The sequence below is a fragment of the Oncorhynchus keta genome, chromosome 10, assembly GCF_023373465.1.
Source record: "Oncorhynchus keta strain PuntledgeMale-10-30-2019 chromosome 10, Oket_V2, whole genome shotgun sequence".
Lineage (NCBI taxonomy): Eukaryota > Metazoa > Chordata > Actinopteri > Salmoniformes > Salmonidae > Oncorhynchus > Oncorhynchus keta.
In genome coordinates this window covers 23,454,761-23,477,756 of record NC_068430.1, presented here as the reverse complement: position 1 = coordinate 23,477,756, position 22,996 = coordinate 23,454,761, and the positions used below count along the sequence as shown (strand labels likewise).

Genomic DNA, 22,996 nt, shown 5'->3' with positions numbered 1-22,996 from the left:
GGCACGTGACAAATAACGTTTGATTTGATTTGAAATAGCTGAATCCACTAATTTCAAGGGGTGTCCAGATACTTTTATATGTATAGTGTAAATAACTTTAGGCCTTGCCTTTGGTACTTTGGCTTTCCTTGTTATGGTCACTATAGCCAATGGGAATTGATATTGCTTGGGAGCATAGCTCTGCAGCATTGGTGAAGATATGATCAATACAAGTGGATGTCACAGATCCAACACTATTGGTATACACTCTAGTTGGTTGAATGATAACCTGGGTCATGTTGGCATTAGTCACAGTAAGAAGCTTCCTCTTGAGAGGACAACTAGATGATAACCAGTCGATGTTCAGGTCACCAAGAAAATACATTTCTCTGTTAGCATCAGAGACCTTATTGAAAATCACACACATATTCTCCAGACACTGAGAGTTTGCACTTGGTGGGCTATAGCAGCACCCTAAAAGAAGAGGCTACAATGAGGCCAGAGAACCTGCAACCACAGCACACCTACTTCATTTGTCATGAGATCCTCTCTGAGCTTTACAGAAATATGGCTTGAAAACAGTGTATTCGGAAAGTATTCAGACCCTTGACTATCTCCATTTTGTTACATTAAGCTATTTTAGCCAGCAGCATACCACCCTGCATACCACTGCTTGCTTGCTTCTGAAGCTAAGCAGGCTTGTTCCTGGTCAGTCCCTGGATGGGAGACCAGATGCTGCTGGAAGTGGTCTTGGAGGGCCAATAGGAGCCACTCTTTCCTCTGGTCTAAAAAAAAATAAAAAATCCCCAGGGCAGTGATTGGGGACGCTGCCCTGTGTAGGGTGCCGTCCTTCGGATGGGACGTTAAACGGGTGTCCTGACTCTCTGAGGAAATTAAAGATCCCATGGCACTTATTGTAAGAGTAGGGGTGTTAACCCTGGTGTCCTGGCTAAATTCCCAATAACTTCCCAAACCATCACAGTCACCTAATAATCCCCAGTTTACAATTGGCTCATTTATCCCCCTCCTCTCCCCTGTAACTATTCCCCAGGTTGTTGCTGTCAATGAGAATGTGTTTTCAGTCAACTTACCTGTTAAAATAACGGATAAATAATATAAATATTTTCAGGTCTCTCCAGAGATGTTAGTCCGGGCTCTGGCTGAGCCACTCAAGGACATTCAGAGACTTGTCACTCCTGTGTTGTCTTGGCTGTGTGATTAGGGTCATTGTCCGGTTGGAGGTGAACCTTTCTCTCGATCTTGACTAGTCTCTCAGTCCCTGCCGCTGAAAAACATCCCCACAGCATGGTGCTGCCACCACTATGCTTTCCCGTAGAGATGGTGGCAGGTTTCCTCCAGACGTGATGCATCAGAAAAGAGAATCTTGTTTCTCATGGTTTGAGAGTCATTAAGTGCCATTAAGTGGGCTGTCATGTACCTTTTACTGAAGAGTGGCTTCCGTCTGGGCACTCTACCATAAAGGCCTGATTGGTGGACTGCTGCAGAGATGGTTGTCCTCTGGAAGGTTCTCCCATCTCCACAGAGGAACTCTGGAGCTCTGTCAGAGTGAACATCGGTTCTTGGTCACGTCCCTGACCAAGGCCCTTCTCCCCTGATTGCTCAGTTTGGCCGGGTGGCCAACTCTAGGAAGAGTCTTGGTGGTTCCAAACTTCTTCCATTTAAGAATGAAGGAGGCCACTGTGTTCTTGGGGACCTCCAATGCTGCAGATTTTTTTTGTACCCTTCCCCAGATCTGTGTCCAATCTGGAAGGGGCCCAATGTTGTCTGGTGAAGCCAGCCTTTCTGGAAGGGGCTCCATGGTGCAGGGTGGAGCTGGCCTCTCTGGAAGTTAACCTATGGTGTAGGTTGGAGCTGGTCTTTTTTGGAAGGGGCCCGATGGTACAGGCTGGAGCTGGCCTCTCTGGATGAGGCCTGGTGGTGTAGGGTGGAGCAGGCCTCTCTGGATGAGGCCTGGTGGTGTAGGGTAGAGCTGGCCTCTCTGGACGTGGCCTGGTGGTGAAGGGTAGAGCAGGCCTCTCTGGATGTGGCCTGGTGGTGAAGGGTAGAGCTGGCCTCTCTGGATGTGGCCTGGTGGTGAAGGGTAGAGCTGGCCTCTCTGGATGTGGCCTGGTGGTGAAGGGTGGAGCTGGCCTCTCTGGATGTGGCCTGGTGGTGTAGGGTAGAGCAGGCCTCTCAGGATGTGGCCTGGTGGTGAAGGGTAGAGCAGGCCTCTCTGGATGTGGCCTGGTGGTGAAGGGTAGAGCTGGCCTCTCTGGATGTGGCCTGGTGGTGAAGGGTAGAGCTGGCCTCTCTGGATGTGGCCTGGTGGTGTAGGGTAGAGCTGGCCTCTCTGGATGTGGCCTGGTGGTGAAGGGTAGAGCTGGCCTCTCTGGATGTGGCCTGGTGGTGTAGGGTAGAGCAGGCCTCTCTGGATGTGGCCTGGTGGTGTAGGGTAGAGCAGGCCTCTCTGGATGAGGCCTGGTGGTGTAGGGTAGAGCTGGCCTCTCTGGATGTGGCCTGGTGGTGTAGGGTAGAGCTGGCCTCTCTGGATGTGGCCTGGTGGTGTAGGGTAGAGCTGGCCTCTCTGGATGTGGCCTGGTGGTGAAGGGTAGAGCTGGCCTCTCTGGATGTGGCCTGGTGGTGAAGGGTAGAGCTGGCCTCTCTGGATGTGGCCTGGTGGTGTAGGGTAGAGCTGGCCTCTCTGGATGTGGCCTGGTGGTGTAGGGTAGAGCTGGCCTCTCTGGATGTGGCCTGGTGGTGAAGGGTAGAGCTGGCCTCTCTGGATGTGGCCTGGTGGTGAAGGGTAGAGCTGGCCTCTCTGGATGTGGCCTGGTGGTGTAGGGTAGAGCTGGCCTCTCTGGATGTGGCCTGGTGGTGTAGGGTAGAGCTGGCCTCTCTGGATGTGGCCTGGTGGTGTAGGGTAGAGCTGGCCTCTCTGGATGTGGCCTGGTGGTGAAGGGTAGAGCTGGCCTCTCTGGATGTGGCCTGGTGGTGTAGGGTAGAGCAGGCCTCTCTGGATGAGGCCTGGTGGTGTAGGGTAGAGCTGGCCTCTCTGGATGTGGCCTGGTGGTGTAGGGTAGAGCTGGCCTCTCTGGATGTGGCCTGGTGGTGTAGGGTGGAGCTGGCCTCTCTGGATGTGGCCTGGTGGTGTAGGGTAGAGCTGGCCTCTCTGGATGTGGCCTGGTGGTGTAGGGTGGAGCTGGCCTCTCTGGATGTGGCCTGGTGGTGAAGGGTAGAGCTGGCCTCTCTGGAAGTGGCCTGGTGGTGTAGGGTGGAGCTGGCCTCTCTGGATGTGGCCTGGTGGTGTAGGGTGGAGCTGGCCTCTGGATGTGGCCTGGTGGTGTAGGGTAGAGCTGGCCTCTCTGGATGTGGCCTGGTGGTGTAGGGTAGAGCTGGCCTCTCTGGATGTGGCCTGGTGGTGTAGGGTGGAGCTGGCCTCTCTGGATGTGGCCTGGTGGTGTAGGGTGGAGCTGGCCTCTCTGGATGTGGCCTGGTGGTGTAGGGTGGTGCTGGACTCTCTGAGTTGGGGCTGGTGGTTGTAATCTTGGAGGATGTATGGCAAAGTTCCTCTTATTTGGGTTTTTGCTTTGTCCCAGAGGAGTTTCTTTCAGTTCCTAGCAAACGCCTTGACACCCTGCTTGTTCAAGTGTACTAGGTCGTACATCATCTGGGGGTGAATGTCACGGTGGATCGCCAGGTAAACATTGTCCAAGAGAGCACAGTCTCTAGACAAATAATTGTTGTTGCTTTGAATAATGTGGAAGGGCACAGCTCCATGTGGCAACAGGGTAGACATAGTGATTTTGGTGTTAGGAAATCTCTTTGCATCTCTGCCCTCCACAGGTCCTCTCATTGCCATCAAATTATTTGGCTCCCGAGTGGTGCAGCGGTCTAAGGCACTGCGTCTCAGTGCAAGAGGCATCACTACAGTCCCTGGTATCGAATCCAGGCTGTATTACATCCGGCCGGGATGGGGAGTCCCATAGGGCAGCGCACAATTGGCCCAGCGTCGTCCGGGTTTGGCTGGGGTAGGCTGTCATTATAATATTTGCCCCATTTCATTTGTTTCTTGACAGACTTTTCAAGACACTTGGTGTTGTTGGTCACCATAGCTTTCTGACTGACATGCCAGGGAATAGCAGTTTCTGTCTGAGAAATATCCCATTGGAGTCACATTAAAAATGAAGGCAATAGGGTGCTCTGCTGCTGTTGTGGGCTGTGGTGTCTGGAATGATTTTTGGGGAGATGGAGTGGGGTGGGGACCACAGATGGCCTTTCGTTCCTCTCTTCTGAGGGTCCCAGCACGGCTCCACAGGCGCTGGTGCTCTGGGGCTGGGATGTAAAGATCTTGGGGAGGTCGGGTCAGACCTGATTACTGACCTCATGTACTGAGTCTGTGTGAGTTCCGGAGGTTCAATACGTGGTACTGCTGATGAGGGGATGTGAGGGTGTGATAGTGAGGGTTGTGGTAGGCTCCAGTTGTTCTCTTAGAGTGTGGATGGTGGTGTCTCTGTGTTGTAGCAATTATATGACTGCTGACAACTCCCTTTGTAGCTACTCCCTGATGTCAGCTACCTCTCTCCTCATGATGCTCTAGACCGTTGCCAGCTTCTCTCTCAGCCCCTCCTTATCCTGCCTCAGAACTGTCACCTCACCACACAGCTCATTCACCTCTACATCCAGTAGGGAGATACTCCCAAAGCCTGGAACATGTTGTCGCTCTCCATGTCTGCAAGGGTGGCTTGGTTAGATATGAGAGTGTGGGACTTTAGGAATTAACTGATTTCTCATCAGTCTTCTGATTAAAGTGTAGCAGTTAGTGTCATTCTCTTTCAAGGTGTCGGTTAGCTCTTTCAGTGATGTAAACTCTTGTATATATAGAGGATTAGTACAATTTCTAGGCCATTGAATCGTTACAGTGCCATTGTTGTAGGCATTAATGGTGAAGAGTCAATTATCAGGCTCCTGTTCATGAAATACCAAGATTTGTGGACCATTAGTGATTTATCTTTTTCCAACATGGCCAAAATACCTACATGTGGCAGAATAACAAGCAGCAGTATGCTGTGTTGCAGGCTTTGGTTTTTCGATGTATATATTTTGAGGTTGGGTGTTAGCAAGGTAGAGCATGGGGCGCACCAATTGGTGTCACCTCATTAGTCAGTATGTGTTACACCTGTGGAAGGTGTTTCACCTGTGCTGGCCCAGGTTATATTTAAGAGTGGTTGGCCAGGTACTCCAGTTGTTTTGAGAGATGTGGAGATTTAACACCTTTAGTTGGCACGGCTGATTTTAATTTATAGACAATCAATCCTTTATCTGATCTTCACTGGTTTTGTTTTGCTCCACTTTTTGGTTTGTGTCCTCACTTTAAGTTTGGTATGGGGTTTTATTTTGTTTGCCTGTTCTTGGGCAAATTTAGTGGGTGCTCAAGGTGGGTGTCTTTTAGGTCCCAGTTGTTGCTAGACAACTTTCAATGGACACCCCCGTGAGTGTCTTTCACAACTCCTCCTAAAACCCCACTTGTTTTGGTTGTTGTCAGTGACTTTTAGTTTCCGTTTGAGTAACAATTTATGGATTTCTTGCTGGAGAACATGACATCTATAAAGAAGAGCAGGTCAGAGATTGTATTGTCTCCAATTAGAGTATAATCAGTAAACTATGTCTCTGGATTTTTCCCTCTTAACTTTTGTTTGATGCTGTTTACAATGTCCAGAGTTCTGTTCAGCTGTTAGATTAAATGGAATGGGCCAAGTTCCTGCTAATATTGCCATTTGTTATTTTTAGAATTTGAGCATTGATGCAAGCAACTTTGAAATTATTATTTTTTTAATAATAAATGTTAGGATACCATGAGTATCCTAACTATAGTTTATTTAACTTAACTAAACTAGGCATGTCAGTAAAGAACAAATTCTTATTTACAATGACAGCCTACCAAAAGGCCTCCTGCGGGGACGGGGGCTGATCGTTAGGTAAACCAATAGATGCCAAGTCTTTCAGTGCATGTGTCCTCCAAAGATGGAGCGGGACAGTTCATGGCTTGATCAGAGGAAGGTTGGTCAGGGAGATTGTAATGAAGAGTCTGGTGACGATCATGTAGAGGGCTACTCTGGGAACCACTGAGTTATGTAGCTACTGCACTAATGAAAATATCAAGCTATTAAAGGTGTAATTTAGGGCAATTAACACTGTTCACACCAACTACGATGTCCAGAATCCTCCTACCTTATGTGCTTGTTTAGATTTTGTTTCCTTTTCAATACCTTGTACTGTCGTTCCTTTAGAAATCTTTCAGAAACCCTCCAAATTAATTCATTTTTCTGTTGGTTTTATCCTCTCTCGTTGTGCTCATGTCCTAGTCCCTCAATCCTGCTCTTGTTGCTTCTTGCCAGATCAAGTAGACTAGCAAGCTTGCATAGCCAGGTTGATCAATCTTCTCAAATGAAAAATATCTCCAGATGTGGAGAAAGCACTCCATTGAAACAACCATACTGTTCCCAAAAAACTAAATGATTGAATCATTTTAAGAATGAGGAGGAGCCTAACTGCTGCTGCTCAGATGGGGTTGAGGTGATTGAGGTAATATGTACATATAGGTAGGGGGGAAAGTGACTAGTCAATCAGGATAGATAAGAGTAGCTGCAGTGAGAGTATGTGTGTATTGGAGTGTAGTGTTGTTAGAGCCAGTGCAAGACTGTCAGTGCAACAACAAAAAAGGGGGTCAATGCAAATAGTCTGGGTAGCCATATGATTAACTGTTCAGTGGTCTTATGGCTTGAGTGTAGAAGCTATTCAGATAGACTGTAGGCTGCTACAGACAGGGAAATAATGTATAACTCACAAGATATACATCTTAACACTAAATATATAGATGTTACAGTGTAAAACCATAGCGTAAAACAAATATGGGAGCTATACTTTAAGAGTTGTTTTGTACAAAACTGTTCAAACCACAATGGTGAGATAATTAGCTGATGGGTAAATACCAAAGTAATATTGTAATGCTTGCATGACCTCAGGATACCAACAGGTTCAGTGTTTGTGAATAACTTTTCTCAATCCCAAACAAAAGGGTACACCTCTCCAATACAGGTAGTGTTTGTCCATAAGATGGCAGCATTGGGCTGGCTAAGCTTAAGATTTTGAAGCATTGATAGTACATTATACTGGATGGTGGATCAGAAGACCTGATAACACACAATAGCCCATGGATGCACAATGTTCAGAAGTGGGCACATAGTGGGCACACCTCATAGTGATTATAATTGGTACCCAAAGGTCATAACGGTAATGAATATGAATATGAAAATAACCTCTCACTCAATGTCAACAAAACAAAGGAGCTGATCGTGGACTTCAGGAAACAGCAGAGGGAGCACCACCCTATACACATTGACGGGACAGCAGTGGAGAAGGTGGAAAGTTTCAAGTTCCTCGGGGTACACATCACTGACAAACTGAAATGGTCCACCCACACAGACAGTGTGGTGAAAAAGGCGCAACAGCACCTCTTCAACCTCAGGAGGCTGAAGAAATTTGGCGTGGCACCTAAAACCCTCACAAACATTCATAGATGCACAAACGAAAGCAACCTGTCGGGCTGTATCACCACCTGGTACAGAAACTGCACCGCCAGCAACCACAGGGCTCTCCAGGTGGTGGTGCGATCTGCCCAACGCATAATCAGGGGGAAACTACCTGCCCTCCTGGACACCTACAGCACCCGATGTCACAGGAAGGCCTAAAAGATCATCAAGGACAACAACCACCCAGGCCACTGCTTGTTCACCCCGCTATCATCAGGGTGAAGGTGAGGTTAGAACAGGTGCATCAAAGCTGGGACCAAGAGACTGAAAAACAGCCATCAGACAATTAAATAGCCATCACTAGCACATTAGAGGCAGCTGCCCTATACATAGACTTGAAATCACTGGCCACTTTAATAATTGGAACACTGGTCACTTTAATAATGTTTACATATTGTGCATTACTCATCTCATATAAACTCAGCAAAAAAAGAAACATCCCTTTTTCAGGACCCTGTCTTTTAAAGATAATTTGTAAAAATCCAAATTACTTCACAGATCTTCATTGTAAAGGGTTTAAACACTGTTTAATGAACATGCACCTGTGGAACAGTCGTTAAGACACGAACAGCTTACAGACGGTAGGCAATTAAGGTCACAGTTATGAAAACGTAGCACTCTAAAGAGGACTTTCTACTGACTCTGAAAAACACCAAAAGAAAGATGTCCAGGGTCCCTGCTCATCTACGTGAACGTGCCTTAGGCATGCTGCAAGGAGGCATGAGGACTGCCGATGTCGCCAGGGCAATAAATTGCAATGTACTGTGAGACGCCTAAGACAGCGCTACAGGGAGACAAGGCCTCTAGAAGTGCAAGTGATATAAAACACAAAATATTCATTAATATGCTGTAATGTTTGCAAACACTTTACCTAGAAGGCAACCTGCTTGCACCAATCCTTTGTAATTACAGTAAAATACTGTGGAAATACAAACCCCTCCCATCAACCAATTTCATTCATCCATTCATTCAATAATTCTGATTAAGGTAGCATTTACTTTTTTTACAAAATAATAGTCCATTTTACTGTACTTGCTTTGATACCATATGTACCAAGTGTACTGTAATATGAAATATATAATTTTACTTGCCACAGAGCTGCCTGTAAGATACTGTCAAATTCACGGTAAACTCTTTACAATGTGCTCCTGACAGAGATTTGCCCTTTTATAACTATTGTTTGTGCATTCTGTAGTGTAGATTCTCTAACCAGTCCAATACTACCACTCCACATTCTTTGGAGCTAACAAACCTGATTTGTCAGCGTCAATCTGGTTTTGACAAGGTTTGACTTCAAACAGTAAGCTTTAGTCACTACACTTTAAAGGGGTTGCCCAGAATTGTAAGTTATAGGCAGCTAGCGGCATGTAAGTTACTGTATTTCATACTGAAGTACACCTACTGTAATATTAATACAGTATCAAAGCAAGTACTGTGTAATGACAGTTTGACACACAGTACAATACTGTAAAAAAGTAAATGCTACTGTAATGAATTAAATTAAATTAATTTAGGTGAGATGGGGTTATTAATTCACAGTATTTACATGGGATTGGTGCAAGCAGGTTGGCTGCTATAGTCAGGAGTTCCTTGCGAGCACCACATCTATTTCTATGGGCACAAGCACTGTTCATGACACAAACTGTTCACACCCCTCTTGTTGGCGAAGATAACATTTTGCAGGTTTAAAGCTAATTTCCTGCAATTCTACACATTTTGTCAGGGGGTACAGAGAACATATTGGGAAAGAGGATAACTAGTCAGTTGTACAACTGAACGCATTCAACTGAAATGTTAATCGACATCCACGACCTTGACACCCGGGGTTTTGCAGTTTTAAATCAAATTTTCTTGCAATTCTATACATTTTATCCATGTCTAATGTGCATTCATGTGATATTTGAGTGACTCCAACATTAAAACATCACAACAAAATCTATGGGCTAAAAAAACCTAGCTAAAAAACATTAGCTAACATGGGCTAGTTGATCTGGATATTTCTGACAAGTAAAACATAGCTCTCTAAGGTATGCAATTGTAACAGTACAGCTTCCGTCCCTCTACTCACCCCTACCTGGGCTTGAACCGGGACCCTCTGCACACATCAACAACAGCCACCCTTGAAGCATCGTTACCCATCGCACCACAAAATCTGCGGCTATTAGCACGCACCACCGCTAACTAGCAAGCTATTTCACATCGGTTACACAATGAATGACATGACAAGAGGAAAACTGATAATGCACTTCCCAATTTCGAAATCTACTATTACAACTTTCAAGAGTAAGTTGTTTGGGAACCACTGTGCTAAGTAATTACAGAATATCAATGAATATTTGGTGTTATATCACTTGCACTTAATAGAGGCCTTTAACAAAGGCTTCCAAACATACAGCAACTACAGGGCAAAACAGGTCATGGCAAAATGCTCAACCAATAAAAGTTTACGACTTGCTACCACTCTAAGCTGACTCCTATACATTTTCAACTAAATAAAGGTTAAATAATGGTTAAATAGAAATGTATATCCATATATCAGTTAAAATGTTACAGCATTCTCACTAACTGGTACAACAAATATAGCCTCTTACAAAGCACACCTCTAAATAAGTTAATGAACCAGAAACAACAATATTTGTTTTTGAGGCAAAAGTTTTTTTAATACATTTTTTACCCCCTTTTTCTCCCCAATTTCGTGATCACGATCTTGTCTCGTCGCTGCAACTACCCAACAGGCATGGGAGAGGCGAAGGTCAAGTCATGCGTCCACCGTAACATGACTCGCCAAGCCGCGCTTCTTAACACCCGCTCGCTTAACCCGGAATCCAAAGTATCGGAGGAAACACCGTTCAACTGACAACCCGAGTCAGCCTGCAGGGGCCTGGCCCACCACAAGGAGTTGCTGGAGCGCAATGAGCCTAGTAAAGCCCCCCCACCCGGTCAAACCCTCCCCTAACCCGGATGATGCTGGGCCAATTGTGGGCTGCCCTATGGGACTCCCGGTCATGGCTGGTTGTGACAGCCTGGGATCAAACGCCAGGCTGTAATGATGCCACAACACTGTGATGCTGTGCCTTAGATCGCTGCGCCACATCGGAGTCTGACACAAAAGGTTTTTGACGCTCCAAAAATATGGTATGTTACTGTAATCTGGGGTGTAATTACAGTACAATTCTTTCCCTGTATTTTCCCACAATTCACTACAATTTACAGTATGCTGTAGTAAAACGTGTCACACAGTATTTCACTGTTGATAATACACAATTTCCCTTTATACATTTTGCCGTTACAGTGTATGTAAATTCCTTGGTTTCTCAACCTGCCAGATAGGTGTGCTTGCCAGGAAGCCTTTTAGCCTGTCATTTATAGTCAAAACATTGGGATAGCACACAGTGAATGCCCTATGAGCAACTAAGGCAGTGAAAACACAATTCATACATAGTTGCCAGTATTGTTTTTGGTGCAGCAGCTGCAACACCACAGTGAGGTGGTTTTCCAAGGATATAAATCAACTCATGACTGAACCTTCTACACTACATTGTATCATGAACAGAAAGTGGGTTTAGCATGGCCCCTCCCACACAACCTGGCCTCAGAGCATTTCATATTATTCTGTACATGAATCCGAAACACTACATTTAGTATGATATGTTATATTTCGTATGGTACATATTAATTTGTGGTGTCCATCACCAATTTCATATGATATGTTACGAATGACAATTTGTATTATATGTTATGAATTTGCAAATGTCCAATATGTTACAATTTTGCAAAACCTACAATGTGTTAAGAATCTGCAAAAAAATTACATTAGCTAGCTTGCTAGCTAGGTGGCTAACATTATCTAGCTTCCTAATGTTAGCTGGGTTACGGGTTAAGTTTAGGAGTTATGTTAAAGGGTTAAGGTTACGGGTACGGTCAGCTAAGAGTTAAGATTAGTGTTAGGGAAAGGGTTAGCTAACATGCTACGTAGTTGCTAAGCAGTTGCAAAGTATCTCAAAAGTAGTAAGAGGTTGAAAAGGTGCTAATTAGCAAAATTTCTAAAGTTGTCCGTGATGAGATTCGAACTCGCAACCATTGGGTTGCTAGATCTTCTCGTTATATGTCCAGCCATCCACCCAGACTTAACCATTTGTCTTATGTAACCATACCAAACGTAACATATCATACTCATTCAGGGTCCCGGATTTATGTTTACTAGAATAACGACCCTGGGTTTATAAGCTCGGACATTGACTCTGCCAATTGAGCATGCTTTTGGGACACAGTCGATAGCGCGCTGGACTTCGGGCTAGATGGTCGGGGGTTTGAGGCCTGCTCTATGCCTGTTTCATTACATTGGTGTCAGAAGTGGGATCAGACCATGCATCCATGACACTGCGTGTGCTTGGCCAGTGAGCGCGTTCCTATAAGACGTAGAGTCGCAAGCTAGCGTGAGGACAAGCTCTTTGAAAGGAGGAATTAGTGTAACGACCCTGGGTTTATAAGTGCGGATATCGACTCTGCTGCTTGAGCATGCTTTTGGGGCACAGTCGATCGTGTGCTGGATTTCGTGCTAGAAGGTTGAGGGTTCGAGGCCTGCTCCCTGCCTGTTTCATTACACTATGTTACGTCTAGTGTATGAGACCAGGCTGTCCCACGTCGCAGCTGTCAGGGAGCTTTCGCCCTTAATAGCTCAATGGTTGTGCTAGAAGCAATAACACATAGAAACTCACTTAGCCTAGAAATGCCAAGGTTATCTGTAGCATATTTACCATATAATATATCTTAACTGTTCCTAAAAAGTCCGTTATATTTGAGTTTAAATGAAAGATTCCAAAGGGGTCTGTGGTTAAAATATCAATTATTTTGCAGAGCCTAAATTCAGCAGACTGTCCTTCCAAATCGGCCCCAAGAAACTATTGCATGTCACTGTCACATTACATTTTTACCTTTGTCTGGCAAACACCAGTAATCCTGGTAGCGCCAGGTAGGCTATAGGAATGAATTGTCAAGCTTTGATAACATATTGCAAACTAAATGTACACTTCATCCTATGAAACTATACTGTCTATGTTGAATGAATGGACTTGTACGACTGAGTGGAATCAGCTTCAAATTAAATAGCTGCTCATAGGCAATAAATAACATCTGTTTGTCAGTGTGGTAAAACAATCTTTCGTGAATGTCAATCTTCAAAACGTCTACACTGTAGGTCGTATCGTCGTCACTATAAGGTCATTTTTCAGCGTCAAAACAACACATTGCCTTTGACATCTACACTTGTTTACGTCTTCCCGAAAAGCCCATACGTCGTTTTCGGTTGGCTATTCACAGCCCAGTTTTAGTCGAATGTATGCATGCATAGCACATAATACACCTTATTATCTAAAGTCCAAATTCCTTACCCGTCAGATCCAGATTCTGCGTGCTTTTTGAACGACTGGAGCCTCTCATCATCCCTATTTAGTTCTGGTGTAGCCTACGTTGCGTAGAGGTTGGTTGTGGTGTGTGTGCGTCTAATGTGAGAGGGGCAATCACACGGAAGAAACGTGCCGCAGCCAGTTGAGGTCTAGAGCTGTGCGATACTGTGATGCATGTCGTCTATGCATGCACACACCCACTTCTGCTGGATTGCTTCAGAGTGATTGGGATTCCTCTGTAAGAGGCTCCGGCTGAGTTACCATCCAGCTTCTCAAAATGAACATATTTGAACACATATGATATTTGTCTTATTCTTCACACTGTGTTTCAGCTTGGGCCAGGAAATCAAATTAAATCACAAGACAGTCAGGTAGGAGTTTAGGACAGGTGACTGATGCTGTGTAGCCTACTGAACAATGTGTAAAATGTCCTTAGCCTGCTGCGTTGAATGAGTTACAGGCTATATATAGACTGAGATGTAGGCCAAGGTCTTCCAGTGAGTCTAAGAACTCATTTATTTAAGTTTCCTCTGGGAGATTGTGTTTACCATAGATGGGATCTGAATGAACACATTTTCAGTGCAATACACCTGAAAGTTAAACTGCTGTAGCCTAATCTGAATTTAACGATGATATAGCCTATTGATTTAGTAGCGACACTAAATTAGCTATATGGGTTAAGTGGACACACGCACACACACACCTAACATTGTGACCCAGCAGCCCAGCAGAGATAACAGTGCAGCACGTGACCCGCCTTTGTGGACTGAAGATCGAGAGAGAGAGATAATTGCAGGGTGCTGTATGTGAGCACAAGATCTAAGGGTAGATAAATGAGGGGGTCATCATAATGGTGAGAGGGAAAGAGACATATGGTAAAAGGCTGATAGGAAGAGATAGAGCAAGTTAGAGAGAGTAATATAAGGGTCACTGTGCACAATAATGGGGCGGCAGGGTAGCCTAGTTGGACTAGTAACCGGAAGGTTGCAAGTTCAAACCCCCGTGCTGACGAGGTACAGCACAAATCTGTCGTTCTGTCCCTGAACAGGCAGTTAACCCACTGTTCCTAGGCCGTCATTGAAACTAAAAATGTGTTCTTAACTGACTTGCCTCGTTAAATAAAGGTTAAAAAAATCAATAAAATCACTATCCTACATATTCCCCTCCCACACTCTAGCCTCTGGCAGCATTCTGTGTCCAGGGCTGGCTAAACAGGCTGTGTCCAGACCAGTCACTGCTGGAGGCACAATAAATACCACCCATACCCAGTGGCGACCCATCATTCAGGGCAGGTGGGGCAGAGTTACATTAGTGCCCATCCAAGAAGGCTCAAGGTCATTGGCCACAGATACAATGATGTCAAATCACGTTATATCTACAGTAGATTTGATAAGACTGATCATGTCAACATCATACTTACAAAATCTTAGCAAGCAGTCATCCTCATGAATCAAGTTGACAATCTACTGGCAAATCCTTTTTAATCCTTGTCACATGAAGATAAATTATAGATAAAATGTATCAGTGCTCATTGGCCACTGGACATACATTACACAACAAGTTGAAATTTGCAAATTCAACAATGAGTGGTTTGGAAGGAATCAGTGGCTACCTGCAAGCATTGCAAAGCAATCATTAGCCTGCTATTCAGTGGAGTGGTTGTGTGGTCCCAAGTCTAAGATTAACGGTCTCTTTTCCTAGTTTTAAATTATAAACATTCAACATTGGCCATGCTGTTAATGAAACAAAACAACTGTTAACTTGGAACTGCAAAATCTGACATTAGTGAGTTCCAGAAAACGGTGAACTCGGGAAAAACGAGCTACAACTGGGAAAATAGGTTTTGAACTTTCCTCTAACTCAGAATTGTAAATTGGGAACTCGGACCTCTTTCTAGAGCTACGACCTGAAGATCACTGACGTCATCGTGCTTGAAAGCACCATCAATCCTGAGAATGCCAGACTTTGATGACAAAGTTGATGACAAAATTTGCCCATGAAGGACCGCTGCGCCACCTTCTTATTCAAGTGAGCACAGCTCAACAAGTTGAGTCCAACAGTGTATTGTATGCTGCTGCGTAAATTATGTAATATTCCAGGGAGATACCTATACTTTAGCTAAGAAAGTAATACTAAGTGTATGTTGTGTAATAAGCTGTTAGTAGTCAATGTGCCACACCCTATTAAACTGGTCTATTTTCACCTCTACATTTCGCCTCCTGTTCTAACTTGGTGGTGCACATGTAGCCTATAACCTGTTTTTGAGAAATGTAATCATTGAATATTGTAAGATCTTTCATTGTCTGGTTTGTCACTGTTTGTCGCCGTTATAGTGCAATTTACGTATTGTTTAGTGTTATATAGTGGCTTTGCTGGCATGCCTTTTTCTTTGCCCCACCAAGATTTACATGCTAAAATCGCTACTGCCCATTCCAGCCTCCTGCTCTAATCATGCATCTGCTGCCATGACTGTAGTGAACAAGCTAGTGGCTGTGGAGGAGCTGCTTTGAAGTGAAATCATAACCAACAATAACAGAGTTATAAAGTTTAACAGGCTAAGTTCTTCATGTCAGTCACCATCTTCTACCCTAGACTGTTTTTATCATCCATTGTGACATGGTAAATTTGCATTTTTATTACGAAGTACATTCTTGTCACACATGAATAAAAAAATGCAATATGTTCTGTTTTATTACTATGTATTTTACTTCCAACAAAATGTAAATGATAAAACACAGACTGTTGAATGGCTAAATGAAGTAGCTTACTATCTGTGAACTGTCACTCGAACATTCCTTTTCTGCCCTAATTCCTCTGGTGTAGAAAGTTAGATCTGAGAATGTCAGTGAAAATATCCATGAGAAGCAAACAACAGCTGTGAGGTCATGATCTGTTTGAGCCAAATATAAGCATGGCCAATATCCCATATTAACAACAGCACAGTCAAACACAACTACACTGAACAAAAATATAAACGCAACCTGTTTCATTAGCTGAATTAAAAGTTCCCCAAAATTTTTGATACACACAAAAAGCTTATTTCTCACAATTATTTTGCACAAATTTGTTTACATCCCTGTTCATTTTTCTTTGCTAAGATAACCCATCCACTTGACAGGTGTGGCATATCAATAATCTGTTCAAACAGCATGATCATTACACAAGTGCACCTTGTGCTGGGGACAATAAAATGCCACTCTAAAATGTACAGTTTTGTCACAACACAATGCCATAGATGCCTGATGTTTTGAGGGAGCGTGCAATTAGCATGCTGACTGCAGGAATGTCCACCAGTGCTGTTGCCAGAGAATTTAATGTTCATATGTCTACCATAAGCCACCTCCAATGTCATTTTAGCGAATTTGGCAGTACATCTAACCGGCCTCACAACCGCAGACCACGTGTATGGCGCCGTTTGGGCGAGCGGTTTGCTGATGTCAACGTTGTGAAAAGATTGCCCCATGGTGGTGGTGGGGTTATGGTATGTGCAGGCAGGCATAAGCTAATGGAATTTAATCAATGGCAATTTGAAAGCACAGCGATACAGTGACGAGATCATGAGGCCCATTGTAGCCCATTTTTCTTAAGGCATATGTGACCAAGAGATACGATGGCTTGCGAAAGTATTCACCCCCCCCCCCTTACATTTTTCCTATTTTGTTGTCTTACAACCTGGAAATAAAATAGATTTTGGCGGGGGTTTGTATCATTTGATTTACACAACATGCCTACCACTTTGAAGATGCTAAATATTTTGTATTGTGAAACAAACAAGAAATATTACAAAAAAACTGAAAACTGAAGCGTGCATAACTATTCACCTCCCAAAGTCAATACTTTGTAGAGCCACCTTTTGAAAAAATTACAGCTGCAAGTCTCTTGGGGTATGTCTCTATAAGCTTGGCACATCTAGCCACTGGGATTTTTGCCCATTCTGCAAGGCAAAACTTCTCCAGCTCCTTCAAGTTGGATGGGTTCCGCTGGTGTACAGCAATCTTTAAGTCATACTACAGATTCTCAAGTGGATTGAGGTCTGGGATTTGACTAAGCCATTCAAAGACATTTAAATGTTTCTCCTTAAACCACTCAAGTGTTGCTTTAGCAGTATGCTTAGGGTCATTGTCCTGCTGGAAGGTGAATCTTCATCCCAGTATCAAATCTCTGGAAGACTGAAACAGGTTTCCCTCAAGAATTTCCCTGTATTTAGCGCCATCCTTCAATTCTGACCAATTCCCCAGTCCCTGCCAATGGAAAACCATGGGGTGGGGTTGGGGTGGGGTTCTCGGGATGATGAGAGGTGTTGGATTTGCGCCATACATAGCATTTTCCTTGATAGGCAAAAAGCAAAATTTTAGTCTCATCTGACCAGAGTACCTTCTTCCATATGTTTGGGGAGTCTCCCACATGCCTTTTGTCAAACTCCAAATGTGTTTGCTTATTTTTTATTTATCAATGGCTTTTTTCTGGCCACTCTTCTGTAAATCCCAGCTCTGTGGAGTGTACAGCTTAAAGTGGTCCTATGGACAGATACTCCAATCTACGCTGTGGAGCTTTGCTGCTCCTTCAGGGTTATCGTCGGTCTCTTTGTTGCCTCTCTGATTAATGCCCTCCTTGTCTGGTCCGTGAGTTTCTGGTGGGTGGCCCTCTCTTGGCAGGTTTGCGGTGGTGCCATATTCTTTCCATTTTTTAACAATGGATTTAATGGTGCTCCGTGGGATGTTCAAAGTTTCTGATAATTTTTATACCCCAATCCTGATCTTTACTACTCCACAACTTTGTCCCTGACCTGTTTGGAGAGCTCTTGGTCTTCATGGTGCCGCTTGCTTGGTGGTGCCCCTCGCTTACTGGTGTTGCAGACTCTGGGGCCTTTCAGATCAGGTGTATATATACTAAGATCATGTGACACTTAGATTGCACACAGGTGGATTTTGTTTAACTAATTATGTGACATATGAAGGTAATTGGTTGCACCAGATCTTATTTAGGGGCTTCATAATTTTTTACATTTCACTTCACCAAATTGGGCTATTTTGTGTACAGTATGTCCATTACATGAAATAAAAATAAAATGCAACAGAATAGGAAAAACACCAAGGGGGATGAATACTTTTGCCAGGCACTGTACATATCTGTATTCCCAGTCATGTGAAATCCATAGATTAGGGCCTAATGTATTTATTTAAATGTATTTATTTCCTTATATGAACTGTAACTCAGTAAAATCTTTGAAACTGTTGCATATTGCATTTATATTTTTGTTCAGTATAACTTCTTCTTCCCATCCCCCAAATACCAGAGGGCAGCAACCATGTGTGCTGGAAGTAGGGGAAAGGTGATTCATTTTGGTATGTTCTAAACATATGAGGATGACCTTCCAGAGAAGAACTCTGAGGGTCAAACAGCTGTGTTCCAAATAACAGCTCCACTGCTTCTATTTATACAGTTGCTAGTGAAAGTCTACACACCCCTTGCAGTCTTCACATTTTGCTGCCTTAAAATTAAATCTATAAAGAGAATACATTCCATTTTTTCCGTACTGATCTATACAACCTTCTCCACAATTCCGGAGTGATAGAAAAATTATAGAACATTTTCCAAATGAATGAAAAACGAAGATGTATTGATTGTGTATGTCTTCCCACCCAGAGTTAATACTTGGTAGAAGCACCTTTGGCAGCCATTACAGCTGTAAATTATTTTGAATAAGATTCTACCAACTTTGCACAACTCTTAGGGCAACATGTATCCATTGTGTTTGTCAAAATTGCTCAAGCTCATAAAAAAGTTGTTTGGGAATCATTGATGGACAGCAATATTCAGAATTTTAAAAAATATTAAAGGAGCAAAGCCCAGATAAAAAGTTATTCTGAATACCTAACCCTGGGATAGAGTTTTATTTTTAAGTGGGACAATTACACAAATTGTAATACCAAAGACACAATAGAATGGCTTTCCAATAGGTGTTGAGGTTTTGTTAATGGTCCTGACTTACACTACATGACCAAAAGTATGTGGACACCGGCCCATCAAACATTTCATTCCAAAATCATGGGCATTAATATGGAGTTGGTCACCCATTTTCTGCTATAACAGCCTCCACTCTTCTGGGAAGGCTTTCCACTAGATGTTGGAACTTTGCTGCGGGGCCTTGCTTCCATTCAGCCACAAGAGCATTGGTGAGGTCGGGCACTGATGTTGGGCGATTAGACATGGCATGCAGTCGCCATTCCAATTCATCTCAAAGGTGTTCGATGGGGTTGAGGTCAGGACTCTGTGCAAGCCAGTCAAGTTCTTCCAAGGATCTTGACAAACTATTTCTGTATGGACCTTGCTTTGTGCACGGTGGAATTGTCATGCTGAAACAGGAAAGGGTGTTCCCCAAACTATTGCCACAAAGTTGGAAGCACAGAATTGTCGAATGTATGCTGTTTCGTGAAGATTTCCCTTCACTGAAACTAAGGGGCCAAGCCTGAAAAACAGCCCCATTAATCCTTCTCCACCAAACATTACAGTTGGCACTATGCATTGGGGCAGGTAGCGTTCTCCTCGTATATCTGCCAAACCAAGATTTGTCCACCGAACTGCCAGATGATGAAACATGATTCATCACTCCAGAGAACGCGTTTCCACTGCTCCTGAGTCCAATGGTTGCGAGCTATACACCATTCCAACCGACGCTTGGCATTGCGCATGGGGATCTTAGGCGATGAACAGTTATTGTGCTGACGTTGTTTCCAGAGGCAGTTTGGAACTTGGTAGTGAGGGTTGCAACCGAGGACAGAGGACTTTTATCCACTTCAGCACTCGATGGTCCCGTTTTGTGAGCTTGTGTGGCCTACCACTTCGTGGCTAAGCCGTTATTGCTACTAGATGTTTCCACTTCACAATAACAGCACTTACAGTAAACGTTGAAAGTAACTGAGCGCTTCAGTAAGGTAATTCTACTGTTGCCTATGGAGATGGCATGGATGTGTGCTCGATTTATATACCTGTCAGTAACCGGTGTGGCTGAAATAGCCAAATCCACTATTTTGAAGGTGTATCCACATACTTTTGTATATATAGTGTAAATCTGCTTGAAAATCAGAGACAATGTTTGAATATTGCTGTCCATTAATGACTCCCAACCAAATTTACTGAGCTTGAGCAATTTTTACAATGGATATGCAGGTAACTGCCAAAATAAATGAATCACCAACATAAAGCATCTTAATAGAGCATTGGGCCACCACAAGCCGCCAGAACAGCTTCAACGCGTCTTAGTCACGTCTTAGTATCTGGAAATCTATGAGAGGGATGTGACACCATTCTTCAACAATAAATAATGATAATATATTTTTTACTTAATGTAATATCTTATGTTGTTCTTGTCTATAACTGTTCTGTAATTTGCCATGGGGTGGCAGGGTAGCCTAGTGGTTAGAGCGTTGGACTAGTGACCAGAAGGTTGCAAGTTCAAATCCCTGAGCTGATAAGGTACAATTCTGTCGTTCTGCCCCTGAACAGGCAGTTAACCCACTGTTCCTAGGCTGCCATTGAAAATAAAAATGTGTTCTTAACTGACTTGCCTAAAGTAAAAATAAATGTACTTGTATGTTTTATGTGGATCCCAGGAAGAGTAGCTGCTGCATGTGCAGAAGCTAATGGGATCCTAATAAACTAAACTCTCATGTCCAGTATATTACCTACCTCCTCTCTCAGGTGAGACCATGGCCAGTATATTACCTACCTCCTCTCTCTCAGGTGAGACCATGGACAGTATATTACCTACCTCCTCTCTCTCACCTGAGACCATGGCCAGTATATTACCTACCTCCTCTCTCAGGTGAGACCATGGCCAGTATATTACCTACCTCCTCTCTCAGGTGAGACCATGGCCAGTATATTACCTACCTCCTCTCTCAGGTGAGACCATGTCCAGCATATTACCTACCTCCTCTCTCAGGTGAGACCATGCCCAGTATTGTTACCAACCATCAATTCTTTGATGGTGAAGTGATGGTTAAATTCATAAATGATGGGTAAGTTCTCACTATAATTCTCTCATACTCCATCAAAATTATATGATCAAATCAACATCAATGTTTATTTGGCATATGCACAGGATACAGTGGGGTGTATACAGGAATATATCATTGCATTGTACCGTGCACTTTTAAAGTAACAATTTGTTTTATGTTTTACCACACAGTGCCAACAAGCCGCACAGACTCTCTCATCCCTCCTGTCCCACTACCAACCAAGAAAAAGTTTATCCATGAACATCAGGGAAAAGGTTTGGTTTGGAAACATTTATTCATACAGAATGGCAGACATTATGCGTGTTACAAGTATTTGACCCTTTCCTGATTAAACTTCAACAAGTAGTATACAATTACATTGAGTTACAATCAATGAAAACTTGGTTTGGAAAGGCCATTGATACTAATAGGTGATTTCAATACATTTCAGTGATATTATTCTTTAATTGGTTGAATGAATGTTGAAGAAACATGGGCAACTGCAGAGTTTATAAAAGAGAGAGACAAATAAGCAGTGGCGACCCATCATTCAGCCTGTTTTGCATTATATCCTGGCATTAATATGTGTCACATATCAGTTCCTAAACAATGTAAATAAAACATTTATTGAGTTAGAGTCGCATACCAACCTGGTCTCTTTTTTGATTTCTTGTTGAAGGTGGAAAATACAGAGCGTAGGGGTTAGTAATCGTCTCTAGTTGCGCCGTGATTGGCTCAGTGTTGGGGACACTACGTCACCGCAAAATCTACAGGGGGATCTAGAAATGTCAAACCCACTTGGGTGCTGCCATAGATTTACATTATAAATGCCTATTGAAGAAGGCTCAAGGTCATTGGCCACAGATAAAATTATGTACATGTAAAATTACAGTAGCTTTGATTGGACTGATCATGTCAACGTCATACTTTAAAAATCTTAGCTAGCAAGCTAGACAACCAGTCATCATCATGAATCACGTCGACAATCTACTGGCAAATCCTTTTCAATCCTTGTCATATGAAGAGAAATTATAGATAAAACGTATCGGTTCTCATCGGCCATTGGACATAAACATTACACAACAAGTTATTAATTGCAAATTCAACAATGAGTGGTTTGGAAGGATTCAGTGGCTTCCTGCAAGAATTGCAAAGTAATCACTATTTTTCATCCCCTGCCTGCTATTCGGTGGAGAGGGTGTGTGGTCCAAGTCTGTGCATAAGGGTCTCTTTTCGAAGCTTAAAATGATAAACATTCCCACGCAACACCATGGGCCAGAATATATTGGCCATGCTGTCAATGAAAACAACTGGAAACTCAGAACTGGGAAATTTCAGACTTCAGTGAGTTCAAGACAACTGGACACTCGGACAAAAACATCCTCTTTGAACGGTCACCCAACTCAGAATTCCAAGTTGGGAACTCGGGCCTCTTTCTGGAGCTCCGACTTGAAGGTCACTGACATCATGATCCAACCTAGTTTTTTTTCCTGAGTATCCAGTTGTCTTGAAAGCACCATAAATCCGGTGAATGCCAGACTTTCATGACAAAGTTTCATGACAAACTTTGTCCACAAGAAGAATCACCGCGGCACCTTCCTGTTCAAGTGAGCACAGCACAACATCGGTTCCACGAGTCCAAAAATGTATTGTATGCTGCTGCATAAATTATGTAATATGCCAGGGAGATATTTATACTGTAGCTAAGAAAGTAATACTAAGTGTATGTTGTGTTGTAAGCTGTTAGTAGCCCATGTGCCTCACCCTAATAATTTGGTCCCTTTCTCCCGCATAACTTAGCCTACTGTTCTAACTTGATGGTGCACATGTAGCCTATAGCCTGTTTTAGAGCAATGTCATCAACAAATATGGTAAGAGCTTTCATTGTCTTCTCATATGCCCCCTTGATTTACCCTATTGTTCTGACTTGGTCTACAGGGAGAATACTGTAACGGCCCATGTTCTGAATTCTGTCGCTGTACATTTCAAAAGTGCTGAACAAATAGCTATATTGACTACATCC

At 43.4% G+C, this 22,996-nt stretch overlaps 1 protein-coding gene across 1 annotated transcript in view; it reads right to left on the bottom strand.

Annotated features, from left to right (window-relative positions):
• LOC118388407 (6-phosphofructo-2-kinase/fructose-2,6-bisphosphatase 4-like) overlaps window positions 1–13,121 on the bottom strand; it is a 48,646-nt gene extending 35,525 nt beyond the window's left edge. The window contains exon 1 of the mRNA XM_035777457.2: window positions 12,959–13,121. Coding sequence (XP_035633350.1) covers window positions 12,959–13,010 — 52 coding nt within the window. The 5' untranslated portion in view covers window positions 13,011–13,121. The remainder of the gene's footprint in view (window positions 1–12,958) is intronic.
• Window positions 13,122–22,996: the final 9,875 nt, after the last annotated feature.